The 14,499-nt window shown below is 36.3% G+C and overlaps 1 protein-coding gene across 5 annotated transcripts in view; it reads right to left on the bottom strand.

The window, feature by feature from the left end:
* MAP4K3 (mitogen-activated protein kinase kinase kinase kinase 3) overlaps positions 1 to 14,499 on the bottom strand; it is a 192,348-nt gene that overhangs the window by 125,435 nt on the left and 52,414 nt on the right. For all 5 annotated transcript variants that reach the window (XR_006888463.1, XR_006888462.1, XR_006888464.1 and 2 more), the window contains exon 2: positions 2,045 to 2,102. Coding sequence is in view for 2 of the 5 variants with exons in the window: in XM_046660241.1 (XP_046516197.1) it covers positions 2,045 to 2,102 (58 nt within the window). In the remaining 3 variants the exon portion in view is untranslated. The remainder of the gene's footprint in view (positions 1 to 2,044; positions 2,103 to 14,499) is intronic.

Raw genomic sequence — 14,499 nt, 5'->3', positions numbered from 1 at the left:
GGTTTCTTCTATGAAAATCTAAGTAGGGAAGCCAATCTTAGCTAAATTTAAGTGTACAGCACATATATGGTAATAGCCCCTGTTATCTCTGGGTAAAATATAAATGATTTTTCTTTTCTCTTTTTATTTAATTGTGTTCTCTACTTTTACTACAATGATCAATATATGTATGGCAGGGTTCAAGATTAACAGTATAATAATGTGAACACTTCATTAATCAGAAAACAAATGACTTAATGAACAATAAGGTTTTTCAAGTTCATTTTTTTTTGAGGAAGATTATCCCTGAGCTAACATTTGTGCCCATCTTCCTCTATTTTACATGTGGGATGCCTGCAACAGCATGGCTTGACAGGCAGTGTGTAGGTCTGCACCCAGGATGGGAACCGGCAAACCCTGGGCCACCAAAGTGGAGCGTGCGAACTTAACCACTACACCACTGGGTAGGCTCCATCAAGTTCCTAATTTTTTAAAGGAAATTTTAAGATGTACTGAAAGAGTACTACGTACCAGGCCTGAAGTTCAGTGCTATGGACACAAATTTGATTAAAAGAAAGGCAATTCTAGAATGACAATATAGCTCTGTAAGTGCTATAACACAGCTATTCTTGCAGAGGAGTCACCTGATCAGACCAGGAATCAAGGAAGGCTTCCTGAAAGAGATGGCACTAAACTAATTTGAGGGAATAATGTACGTACAAACTACTTCTAATTAGAGATTATTTCATCAAGTAACACAGCCACTTCTAAATGGTTAAAAATGAAAGCCCTGCTTCAAACGCCAAATGTTAAATTTTCCTTTATCTCAGATTTCACCAATTTCAAATATCCCACTTAAGTTTCTTGTAAACTAAAGATAAGAGACTCAGAGAAAAGAAAAAAAAATTTAGACTATGCAAAATCTGTAAATATGTATAACTGAGAAAGTTTTTTTAATTCATTATATTTCAGTGTGATTTGATCACAGTCAACATATCTTTCAAATTTCACCTCAGTGGCACTTCTAAAAAGTCTACCGATAATCCAAATCAGGGGTGGGCAAACAACAGCAGCAGGTGGCCTAGTTTGCTAAGAGTAGTTTTTTAGCTAATAATGCTCTTCCATTTTAAGAAGGAGGAAGGCGAGAGAGAGGGAGAACTGTATACAAAATCCACATGTGGTTTACAAGGCCTAAAATATTTCACTACCTGACCTTTTACAGAAAAAGTTGCCCACCCTTAAAAAAAAAATTGCTGAGCGAACTTCTGCTCATACCGAAGCTAAAACTTGTTTCACCAATGAATTCACAGAATCAGTTTGCAGTGGAAGAAGCCATCAGCAAGGCACTATCCTTGCTCTAGAACTCAGTCTAGACACTAGAACAATTACTTGCCTATGGTGGGAGGGAGAAATAGAGGGAAGGGCTTTTAAAGAGAAGATTTAAAAAAAAAGAGAGAGAATGTAGCTAGCTCAGAAAGATGTGGGGTTTGCAGCGGGTGGAGGGAATTCAGGGATAGAATACAACTGAAGCAGACCAAAAATATGGAGTAGTCCTAGGGGCTTTCCAATAAGCTGCTCAAGTTGGAAAGTAACCATTATGATATTAACGACCCATGAAATGTGAGAGTTAGGTGTATTGAGAAAACTGAGACTCAGAGAACTGAAGTTACTCGCCTGAGTTTACAGAGCAAGAGAGTGGGACACAAGGAACTGGACTATAACCACCCAAATCTCAGTTTAGTTCTTTCCACTGTATCAAACTGCCCTCTCTCCACAGGACAATATTAACCTGGAAATATACCACTCTCAATTTGTGACAAATTAGCTTGAGTTCAGAGGGAACAAATTCTCTTCAGGAGGTGCCCCCTCTTTCCCAATTACTAGTCATTTTTCAGGGAAGTATTGAGCAGGGTGTCTACAGGTCTTAAAGAGGTAGAGGAAAGAGTAGACACCAGTTCTTTCTCAGAAGATGCTGGGAACAACAAGACCAAACATCATTAAAACAAGCCTTAAAACTATCCAGTGGCTTACAGCAATAAGGAACATCAAATTTCAATTAATTTACCTGGTTCCAATTTTATTACTTTAATTGCTGCCAATTCACCAGTGTTAACATTCCGTGCCTAAAAAAGAAGAAAAGATAATTGTGAAAAAAGTTTTCATAAAAAAACTTTGTCATTTTAGCTTACTGTTTATTTCCAATTATACGAAAATATTTTTAAAGCAAGAACTACTAAAGTGATTTGCATTTATAAAACAAACAGTATATGCTTCATAATGAATTTCAACATTACTGTATAAATTTAATAATGGTGATAATTATAATAGTTAATACACACACAGACCTAAGTATGTGGCAGGCACTATTCAAGTGTTTTTATATTAATTCATTTAATCCTCACAACAACCTTAGGTGGTAGGTACTAATATTGTTCCCCATGTTGCAGATGAGGAAACTGAAGCTCAGAGAAGTTAAAGAACTTGCCAAGGCCATTAGCCAGTAAGCAACAGTGCTGGGATTCTAACCCAAGCCGTCTGAATCCAAAGTCTGAGCTTTTAAGCATTATACTCTATTGCCATTTATTCAAAACCTGGTTAAAATTTTCAATTGATTAGCCTTAAACTTTTAAATTTAAAAACCTCAGAATATGAAAAGCTAATACAATTACATAACTATAAAAACAGCCCTCCTGCATCTGTTTAAATACACCTGATGGTACAATCAAGTAATTGCAGTTCAATAAAAACCAAATACATTTTTACAAGCTACATATTAAAAATAAAAATCACTTAAAAAAATCAATCCATAGGGCTGGCTCAGTGGTGCAGTGGTTAAGTGCGCACATTCTGCTTTGGTGGCCCAGGGTTCACCAGTTTGGATCCCGGGTGTGGACATGGCACCGTTTGTCAAGCCATGCTGTGGTAGGCAGCCCACATATAAAACAGAGGAAGATGGGTACGGATGTTAGCTCAGGGCCAGCCTTCCTCAGTAAAAAAAGGAGGATTGGGAGCAGATGTTAGATCAGGGCTAATCTTCCTCAAAAAAAAAAAAAACCAATCCATAATATTAGATTGCTGGTATTACAACTGTAATTATGTATAAATAAGCAGAAACTGTCAATCTGTACAAAAATGGTAATAATTCTTTGTCAATTTAAAGTGTTTTATACTTCAATCAGAACTTTCAAAATATTTTAAACTGTTATAACTGTTTATAATATTTAAACTATTAACTAAAACTTAATAATTTTTGTATCAACCAATGAAGACCAATTGATGCAATTTCCTGATCAGAAAAAGATTCATTTGTGTCACCAGAATTATTCTTAGTTGCAACATGCTCTTATTAAAATAGACTGCTGAAGACAAGTGAATCACTCACAAGGGATAATAAGAGCATTCACAGGGGAATTCTTCTAAGAATACTGAGGCTTTAAAAATATCAGCCAAGGATCTAGGAAGGTAGATATGGCACACAGTCATTGCTGAAACATAATATTTAACTCAAAGAAGAACAAAAGTATCAAATGATCTCCCCATACAAATTAAAAAAAATTAAAAAGAAATTTGCAAGGAAAACTCATTTCTCCTGAAAAAAACCCCATAACTAATGAATACGTATGATGCCAACTTATTACAGGCGGTATAAAACAGATTTGAACAGTTATTTCAAACTAAACTTAATTTCCATTAAATGAGACAGATATTTCAAATAGGGATAGATATTTATTCCTTTCCCTAGGATGAGAAGATACACATATATGATGAAATAGAAATAAAATCAAGACATCATTCTGGGCACATTTTGTAAAGGGAGGCAGAGTGTACCTGTAAAATACCAAGGTATGTCACATCAATGTTAGTCACAAATTCTCTCAAACACTGTCACAACTACTTGCCTTTCCTAACACTTTGATCTTTTCTATTAGGCTCCTCCTTGATACTTACTCTGTTCTTTAACCTGCATCTTTTTTTAACACTTCTCCAAATAAAATAAGACAAGATGCTACTCCAATTCTCAATTAAAAATCCTGCCATGGTTTTGTTTTCTGTTTATTGAAAAGCAATTCAGAGTAAGCATGATTTCACTATGGAAGAGCAGAGAAAACATGAACTCATAGAAAGCTGGGATGATTATTTTTATAGCAGAAATTTTGTTCCCAACTGACCACAAGAGGGCTCACTCTCTATAGACAACACAAGTTACACAGAGTCCAAAATGGCTGCTGTACACAATGTACTCTTCTAAAAATAGATTTACTAATAGTTAACACCAGCACATATTTAACAAAAAGACTTGTGACAGTAAACTACTAAGTAGTTTACTTAAGTCAATATTTACTATAGGCTTGACTTATGAATACAATTTTTCAAAATTCAAATCAATCCAGAATTTTCTAAAGGTTAACAAGAGTTTTTAAATTATGACTCTTTAGAGTCATTAAGAAAACAAGACAGCTAAAATGATTACTGTTCTTTTGCCTTGTGAAATATTTTCCAATATGTAACATTTGACAGGATTAGGACAATTCATAAAAAGAAAGGAAGATTAAAAAAATCCTCAGGAAACTAATTTCTGAGGTTTTCCACAACAAAATCCATGTTTTTTAATGAATAGGTCTTTAAAGTATTATGGTTCATCAAGAATCTTGGTCTTCTGGCTAAAATAAATCACATTTTCCTGTCTCTAAATTTACAATGGTCAAGGGTACATACTGAGGTAAATTTTAAAATGAATATCTCTATTATTGTGTAACTGCTACTGTTTTTCTCAATCACCTAGAGGAATTTATTAGAAAAAAAATGAGAGTATGGTAAGTATTTTAAAATATTGCCATATATAAAGTTAAAAATTTCTAATTCAGCATCAGTAAACATACAATCTCCAGACTTGCTCAGAGCAGAAAACTGAGGCTAAATATTCTAAGCACCCAGACCTCGTCTTCTGCCACATCACTGATTTACCACTGTTCTTCACACGCCCTGAAAGTGATGTTCAGTTCACGGAGTTCTTGAGTTTAAAACTCTTCAGGAGCATACATCATTGCTTTAAAGACAAAAATTCAAGTTCCTTATCAGAGAACTTAAATTTTTTACTAAATAGAATACTTTTTATAACAGCTTTATTGGGATAAAATTCACATACCATAAAGTTCACCCCTGTAATGTGTAAATGGTAGTGATATTTAGTATATTCACAGTGATGTAACCATTACTACTGTCTAATTCTGGAGCATTTTCATCACTCCAAAAAGAAACCCCAGACCCATTAGCAGTCACTCCCTATTCCTCCCAGTCCCTGTCAACTACTGGTCTACTTTCTGTCTCTATGGATTTGACTCTTCTGTATCTTTCATATAAATAGGATCATACAATATACAGTCCTTTGTAACTGGCTTCTTTCACCAAGCATAACATTTTCAGGCTCATTCATGTTGTGGCATGTATTGGTACCTTACTCCTTTTATTGCTGAATACTCCATTATATGGAAATATCACATTTTGTTTATCCATTTATCAGTTGAAGGATATACGAGTTGTTTCCACTTTTTGGCTATTACGATTAATGTTTCTATAAACAATAGTGTACAGATTTTTGTGTGGACCTATGTTTTCAATTCGCTCGGATACAGAACTAAGAGTGGATATGGTGAATCATATGGTAACTCTACTTTTAACTTTTTTTGTTGTTTTTGTTGAGGAAGAGTCACCCTGAGCTAACACCTGTGCCAATCTTCCTCTATTTTGTATGTGGGTCACCGCCACGGCATGGCTGATGAGTGGTATAGGTCTGTGCCCAGGATCCGAACCTGTAAACCCAGGCCACTAAAGTGGAGCGCACTGAACGTTACCACTATGTCACGGGGCCAGCCCCTATGTTTAACTTTTTGAAGAACTGTCAAACTGTTTCCCAAAATGGCTGCACCATTTTGCGTTATCACCAGCAACATGTGAGGGTTCCAATTTCTCCACAGCCTTGCTAATATTTGTTATTGCCTGTCTTTTTTATTTTAGCTATCCTAGTGGGTGTGAAGTGGTATCTCATTGTGGTTTCACTTGCAATTCACTAAGAACTAAGGACGTTGAGTATATTTGCACATGCTTATTGGCCATTTGAATATTTTCTTTGGAGAAACGGCTGTTCAATTCTTTGCCCATTTTTAATTGTGTCGTCTTTTTATTGTCAGTTTGTAAGAGTTTATAGATCCTGATTTAAGTCTCTTACCAACTACATGATTTGCAAACATTTAATCCCATTCTGTGAGTTGTCTTCATTTTCTCTTTGAAGCACAAGTTTTGTGGGGTTTTTTTGAGGAAGATTAGCCTTGAGCTAACATCTGCTGCCAATCATCCTCTTTTTTCTGAGGAAGACTGGTCCTGAGCTAACATCTGTGCCCATCTTCCTCTACTTTATATGTGGGATGCCTGCCACAGCATGGCTTGCCAAGCGGTGCCATGTCCGTACCCGGGATCTGAACTGGCAAACCCCAGGCTGTCCAAGCGGAACATGCAAACTTAACCAGTGTGCCACTGGCCAGGCCCCAAAGCACAGGTTTTTAATACTGATGGAATCCAACTTATCTATTTTTCGTTGTTTGTGCTTTTGATATTGTAGCTAAAAAACCATTGCCTAACCCAAAGTCAAAGACTTTTTTCCTACGTTTTCTTCTAAGAGTTTTATAGTTTTAGCTCTTCCATTTAGGTCTATGATCAATTTTTAGTGAATTTTTGTATGGGGTCAGGTGGGACTTCAATCTCATTCTTTGCAGGTGGATATCCAGTTGTCAAATACAGCATCTTAACCATAAAACCCTTTACTATCTGGTCCTTGTTTGTCCTTCCAGTTACTCCCTAATTTGCACTTTATGTTCTAGCCAAATTAAACAACTTGCCATTCCCCAGTGCTATCTGCACTTTTGCCCTTGGGCACATACTGTCTGGACAAATGCTTGCTCCAACTCCCTCCTCTGGTCTAATTCCTTGACATTCTTTAAAACTCAGCTTAGATTATCACTTCCCACAAGCCTTTTTCTTGACCCCTATTCTGGTTTAGGCATCCCCCTCACACACTCCCACAGACCCTGGGGGACCTTTCTCAAATGAGAGTGGGTCTGGTAAGGAAAATCTTGCAGATCTAGAACTGATCCCAGTTTAGGGGGCTCTTGGAAACTATTATGTTTCAAAGCTATCCCAGAATTCAGCTTGGTCCTGTCAGCCTTTTAGAGGCCATTCATATTAAAATTGGTTTGGCAAAGGATTTTTCTGAGATGATTTCGGATTGCTGAGTTACCTCCAACAATCAGAAAAGTATTCCTTGAGTATGAGTGGTAGTAAATAACATGATCAAGAAGCAATCCTTAAGAGACAAAAAAAAAAGTGCTAGGTACTATATATAAAGTGAATTGGAGACAGTCATTATCAATAAAAAATCTGACCATCTATTACCAAGCACCATGGGGTATTCCAAGCTTACTATTTAGAAGGGGGCATCCAATGTGAATATGAAGAAAGATTCTTAAATTCAAAGTTTAGTCCTGGGTCTACCAATAACAAGTCTCTACCAGTAACCTGGCTCTCCCACTAAGTGTCTCGTCCCCAATTCTCTCCCTCCAATTTAAAAAAGCAATGAAGTAAAAGACGATTTCTAAGGTTCCTTCTAATTCTAAAGTCAATGTTTAAATCAAATAATTTAAGTCTAAATTAACAGATTCCAAATATGACCCAGCTGGCTGGTTATGTAAGAATCATATGAGGAATTTAAAAACAAAACCAAACAACAAGAAAACACCACCACTGATTGTGAATCAATAGATTTAGGACAGAACCCAGGAATCTGTATTTAAAGCTACTGAGGGACTTCTGATGCTCAGTCAGGTTTCAGAACCTGGTCTAAGGTACTGTGACATTTGAGCAAAATATAAATACCAAATTCTAAGTCTGAAAGGGGTGTTACAGAGATGGCTTTATGAAGGAGATACCATTTAAGCAGAGGTTTGAGAGATGGGCTGGATTACAACAAACGCAGAAGAGGGATGGGAAAGAGGGCACAGAAAGAAAAGCATGAGCAAAGGCACAGAGACAGAAAACACAGGCTATTTTAAATGTACCAGGCAGGCCAAACCTCAGGGTGCCTCCCATATAATACCCTCTTTCGGCGGGAAATGGCTAACCCACAGCCCCTGCTGAAAGAATCATTTTGTTAGCTTTTCCACAGTTCCTTGGACTAGGTATGAGCCTACCACAAGAACAACCAATTTATAGGAAGACTGACAGTGAGGGTGACATACATCCTGGTTTGCCTAGGACACTACCAGTTTATACCTATTGTCCTACCAGAATTAAGAGTGCCCAATTTCACTCCCAAATTTACAATTAAATTTAATCTAATTTGAATGATAAATTATAAGGTCACTCCACCAATAAACCTTGAGCTGACTTGAAAAAAGGAAATAGGCCAATCAGATTCTTTAAAATAGGGGTCAGAAAACATGCCTGTTTTCATAAATCAAGTTTATTAGCCATGTTTGTTTAAATATTGTCTATGGCTGCTTTCACAATACATTTGGTAGTGCTGAAGAGTTGAGCTGGAGACCATATGGCACACAAATCCTGAAGTATTTACCGTCTGGCCCTTTACGAGAAAAAGTGGCTGACCCCGCCTCTAGTACAGCACTGTCCAAAAGAACTTTCTGCATTGACGGAAATGTTCTATATCTGCACTGTCCAATACAGTAGCCCCACGCCACATTAAGCTATTGGTCAATTGAAATGTGGCTAGTACAAGTGAAGAATTTAATTTTATTTCATTATTTGTGTATTCAATAAAATACTTAAATTTGGAGAGGGTTAAAAAATTTTTTAATTGAGGTATAACTGACATAGCATTGTATTTGTTTTAAGTGTACAACATAATGATTTGATATATGGATATATTGCAAAATGATTACCATAAGTTAAGATCCATCACCACACATAGTTAATTTTTTTCCTTGTGATCAGAACTTTTAAGATCTATTCTCTTAGCATCTTTCAAATATATGGTACAGTACTAACTGTAGTCACCATGCTGTACATTACATCCCCACGACTTATTTAGACTATAAATGGAAAAAACCGACTTTTAAAAATAAAGTTCCAGTAGTTTTAACACATGTACAGATTGTGTAACCACCACCTCCATCCGGAAACAGAAAAATTTCATCACTGCAAAAACTCCCCCTGGAAGTTCTTTTCTCCCCTCACCCCAACCCCTGGCAACTAATGATTTGTTCTTTACCATTGTAGTTTTGTCTTTTCAAGAATTTCATATAAATTAACTCATTCATTATATAACTTGTTGAGACTGTCTTCTTTTACCAAGTTGCTGTATGTATCATTAGTTTGCTTCTTTTTACAGTTGAGTAGTATTCCACTGTATGGACATACCACAGTTTATCCACTACCAGTGAAAGGATGAATCAACTGTTTTCAGTTTCTGGTGAGTGTTAATCAAGCTGCTGTAAACATTTGCATACACATTACTAAAATACCCAGGAGCGGGGATGGGTCATGTGGTAGGTGTACGTTTAACTTCATAAGAAATCATCACAACTCCTTCTAGAATGGCTGTATACTGGTCACTTCCACCAGGAACATATGAGAGTTCCAGTTCCACATCCTTGCAGTAGTTGGTGCCATACTTTTTAATTCAGTCATTCTAACAGGTTTATAATGGTATCTCACGGTGGTTTTAGTTTGCATTTCCCTAATGGTTAATGATACTGAACATCTATTCATGTGCTTATTAGCCATCCTTTGCTGACATGTCTTCTAGACTTTTGTCTATGTTTTAATTGGGATAATTTTCTTATTGAGTTTTGAGAGTTCTTTATATATTCTAGACAGAAGTTTTTTGTCAGGCCGATGATTTGCACATGTTTTCTTCCAGTCCATGGCTTGTCTTTTCATTCTCTTAATAGTGTTTTTTGCAGAGTGTTATGGACTGAACTGCATGCCCCCCAAATTTGCATATTTAAGTCCTAACCCCCTCCCACCCCACACCTTAGAATGTGACTGTATTTGGAGACAGGGCTTTTAAAGAGGTAATTAAGGTTAAACGAAGCCATATGGGTAGGCCCTAATCAAATACGACAGCATACTTATAGAAAGAGGAAGAGACACCAGAGATGCACACACAGAGAAAAGGCGATGTGAGAACACAGCAAGAAGGTGACAACTTACAATCCAAGGAAAGAGGGCTCAGGAGAAACCAACCCTACCAGCACCTTCATCTTGGACTTCCCATCTCCAGAACTGCAAAATACCAAAATTTTTATTGTTTAAGCCACCTACTCTGTGGCATTTTGATTTTGTTACAGCAGCCCTAGCAAACTAAGATATAGAGCAACAAGTTTTTGCTTTTGATAAAGTCCAATTTATCAACTGTTTCCTTTTATGAACTGTGTTTTTGGTGTCATGTCTAAGACCTTTTTGCTTATTAACCCCATGTCATAAAACTTTTTTCCTATGTTTTCTTCCAAAAGAACAAGTTTTACATTTAGATTTATGAACATTTTGAGTTAATTTTTGTTTAAGGTGTGACGTTTAAGTCAAGGTCCTTTTTTTTTTTTTGCATGTATATGTTGAACTGGTCTAATATTATTTGTTGAAAAGACTATCTTTCCTTCTTTGAATTACCTTTCACCTTCTCAAAATCAATTGGCTATATTGTATGGGTCTATTTCTAGATTCTATATTGATCCACTGATCTTGTGTCTATCCCTTACTAATACTACATACAATCTTGCTTACTACAGCTTTATAGTAAGTCTTAAAAAATAGGTATTGGGGGGCTGGCCCCTTGGCCGACTGGTTAAGTTCGCGCGCTCCGCTGCAAGCAGCCCAGTGTTTCATTGGTTCGAATCCTGGGCGCGGACATGGCACTGCTCATCAAACCACGCTGAGGCAGCGTCCCACATGCCACAACTAGAAGACCCACAACGAAGAATATATAACTATGTACCTGGGGGCTTTGGGAAGAAAAAGGAAAAAAATAAAATCTTAAAAAAAAAAAAATAGGTATTGGGATTCCTCCAACTTTTTCTTTTTCAAAGTTGCTTTAGCTATTCTAAGATCTCTGCCTTTCCATATAAATTTTAGAACCAGCTTGTCTATACTTATTTTAAAAAATTCTGCTGGGATAATGATTAGAATTATATTAAATCTATAGATCAATTTGGGGAGAACTGACATCTTTACTACTACAGAGAGTCTTCCAATCCATGAAGGCTACTACTCTCTACTTAGGTTTCCTTTGGTATTTTTATCAGTGTTTCATAGTTATCAGCATACAGATCCTATACATTATTTTAATTTTGACTTTAATAGCCATGTGTGACAACTGTATTAGATATCACAGCTCTAAAATAATTTGAACTTGAAAATACTGAGAAATAGTACTACCACGCAACGTAACTCAGTGTGAAAACAACGCTATAAAATTGTGCCAGTGTCTTAGCAAGCAGAACCCAGGACAAAGCAAAGTTTTGAAGAAACAGAAAAGATACAACAAGAAGACAGTCAATAAAGGGCAGAGAACAGAACAAATGCACAGGGGAGAAAAATAAGAGAACATGAGAAAGGAAGAGATCTCCAAAGCTGCCTGAGCTCCTGACAACTTTCCAGTTCCATATCACATCTATCTTTACAATAGCTTGTCTTTTCTTGAATTAACTTGAAAGGATCTTTGTTTCTTGAAACCAGATTAATTAAAGATCTAAATTTCCTATATGATGTTAATTAAAAAAAAAAAGAAAAAAACAGACTGAGACTATCATACTAACTTGAAAAAATGCACTTAATAGCTAACGATTGAACAAAGACGTGGAAAATAATCTGCGAATGATAAAAGGCAATATACCAATAAGTTATATTTCAAAGTTTAATTTTTAAGTTGTTTGGAATTCAAATGGACTTGTTCCATATCAACACTTTTAAATAGTAATTGGTAGACCACAAATGTCAATTTTACTAATAATATGGATAAAACTTAACAGTGGCATTGAGTTTGGGCTAGGATAAGGGACTAGGTAATCAAATTCCAACTTCCCAGTATGGAAGCAATAGCAAGAGCACCTCTACCCCAATGGTGCTCAAACTCCAATGTGTACAAAAAATCACCTAAGGTTTTGCTTTTGGAAATATGTTAGGCGACATATAAAAATCCTTCCTATTACAAATACCTAGATATGGCAGATAAGATACAACAAAAACTCTTTTAAATGCACTGCTGAACTCACAAGTAAAGAAATCCAGAGGAGGCAAAAACAACGAGAAAATAGTAATTAGCTCAAAAAATATCCGCTGAACACATTTAAACTGAACAAAATCAGAGTGGTAAGCAAGAGCTAAAGCCATGACCTTAGCTTAAACTTGGAATCTAGGGACCGGAATGTTGATTTTTATTAGATGTGATGAAAGCTGGAATTGAGACTGCATAAAACCGGCAATGCCCTTGAAAGGCCACCCCGCTCCGTGAACAGGAGGTGAGGGCTGGTGTCTGTCCACGACAAAGAAAGCAAATGAAAACCAACTGTTCGAATCAGGCCTTCACTGGAATGGGGTCACCTGAAAATTCCTAATTACAAGTCTGTTCTTAAAGTATAAATTTACACTTCTTGCAAGGACCAGGAGCCTCAAGCCAAGAATTTAAGCTGTTTCTGGGTTGATGGTAAGAAAAGGCACCTGTGAAAAACAGAAGCAAATTCTCTATAAGCACACCATCAACCTTTGCCCCAGGAGATTCCTAAATATTAGTATTAGCCAAATATGAGATTAAAACAAAATTATCAAACTGAAAGGAAACAAACCACCACAACAGCAAAAGCTATGGACAACAGCTTAAGAAGTTCAAATTTTGGAATTAACAGACATATAATATAAAATTACAGTTATGTATGTTTTAAAAGTTTATGGAATTAAAAGAAGGTACTAAACACACAGGCCAGAAACAAGAAGCTAACAAAAATGACTTCCCAGACAGGAAAAAAAGAACCTTATAGAATATCTGGAAATAAAAAACATAATCTTTGAAATTAAAAACCTAATTGGAGCAGAGAGACAGAATTAGTAAACCAATGACAGATCTGAAACAGCAAGGAGAAACAAAGAGAAGATATGAAAGAGACTAAGAGAAATTCTAAAATCATCTCATCTCATAAAATCATCTCATGAAAAAGAGATTAGCATACATCTAATTAAAGTTTCAGAAAGAAAGAAAACAGAAAAAATGGAGAAGCCATATTTTAAGAGAGAGTGACTCAACTTTTTCCAGAAAGGATATAAGACCTCAGATTCAGAAGATATAACAAGTACCAAGGAGGATAAAGAAAAAAGAAACCCCCACATCCAGACACATCATATCAAACTGCAAAATACTAAAGACAAAGGGGTGATCTTTAAAATCATCTGAGAAAAGGAGTCATTATCTACAAAGGAATAACAATTAGACTTCTCAGAGAAACAACAAAAGTCAGAAGAACTGAAGAATAATACTGTGCTGAAAGAAATTTAAGTCAATCTAGAATTATATTCCCAGGTAAAACACTGTTTGAGAAATAGGACAAAATAAACCTTTTTTTTGCAAAAACTGAGAGTTTACCCACCAAAAGGTGAGCAGTACATTCTTCAAAAGCTAAATTTCAGGATAAAAAAAATGACTCAGAAGGAAAGTCTAAAATGCAAGGAGGGCTAAAAATCAAATAAATTGGCAATCATCGGTTGATATAAACACACACTGATGACTGTAGAAAGAAATAATAATGTCTAATTTATGCAACTTTTTAAAAGCTAGAACTCAAATTCTAAACAAAATGGCATGTAACAGGGAGGTATGATTTACATTAAAGTGCTCTAGGGCCAGCCCGGTGGCGTAGCAGTTAAATTCACATGTTCCACTTCAGCAGCCTTGGGTTCGCTGGTTCGGATCCCGGGTGCAGACATACGCACCACTTATCAAACCATGCTGTGGCAGGTGTCCCACATATAAAGTAGAGGAAGATGGGCATGGATGTTAGCTCAGGTTCAATCTTCCTCAGCAAAAAGAGGAGGATTAGGGGCAGATGTTAGCTCAGGGCTGATCTTCCTCAAAAAAATAAAAAAGTGCTCTAAGGACCTTGTATTGTTTGGGAAGTATGCAGAGTTAATGAGTAATTTGAGGTGTGGGGTTAGACATAAGTATTAAATTATTAAGAGTAACTTCTAGAACAATAAAAGTACTATCAGCAATGATGTGTAATTGAGGAGGACAGTAGGCCCCATAAGGTAGAAAGGAGGTGTTTGGAAATGTATGAGGGCATTCTGGGTCGCAGCAATAACTGGGGATGATAACTGAATTTGGTAGGTAGAAGCCAAGGACTTTAAATGTCCTGCTGTGCCTGCAAGCACCACACAGTGACAGTCCTGGCCAAAATGCCAACAGCACCTACACTGTATATACCTACCAAAAATAGAATTTCAACAATATGGAAATTAAACAATGTA

The sequence above is a fragment of the Equus quagga genome, chromosome 5, assembly GCF_021613505.1.
Source record: "Equus quagga isolate Etosha38 chromosome 5, UCLA_HA_Equagga_1.0, whole genome shotgun sequence".
Classification (NCBI taxonomy): Eukaryota; Metazoa; Chordata; class Mammalia; order Perissodactyla; family Equidae; genus Equus; species Equus quagga.
The sequence above is the reverse complement of the archived record's forward strand: the minus strand, read 5'-3'. Positions and strand labels throughout refer to the sequence as shown.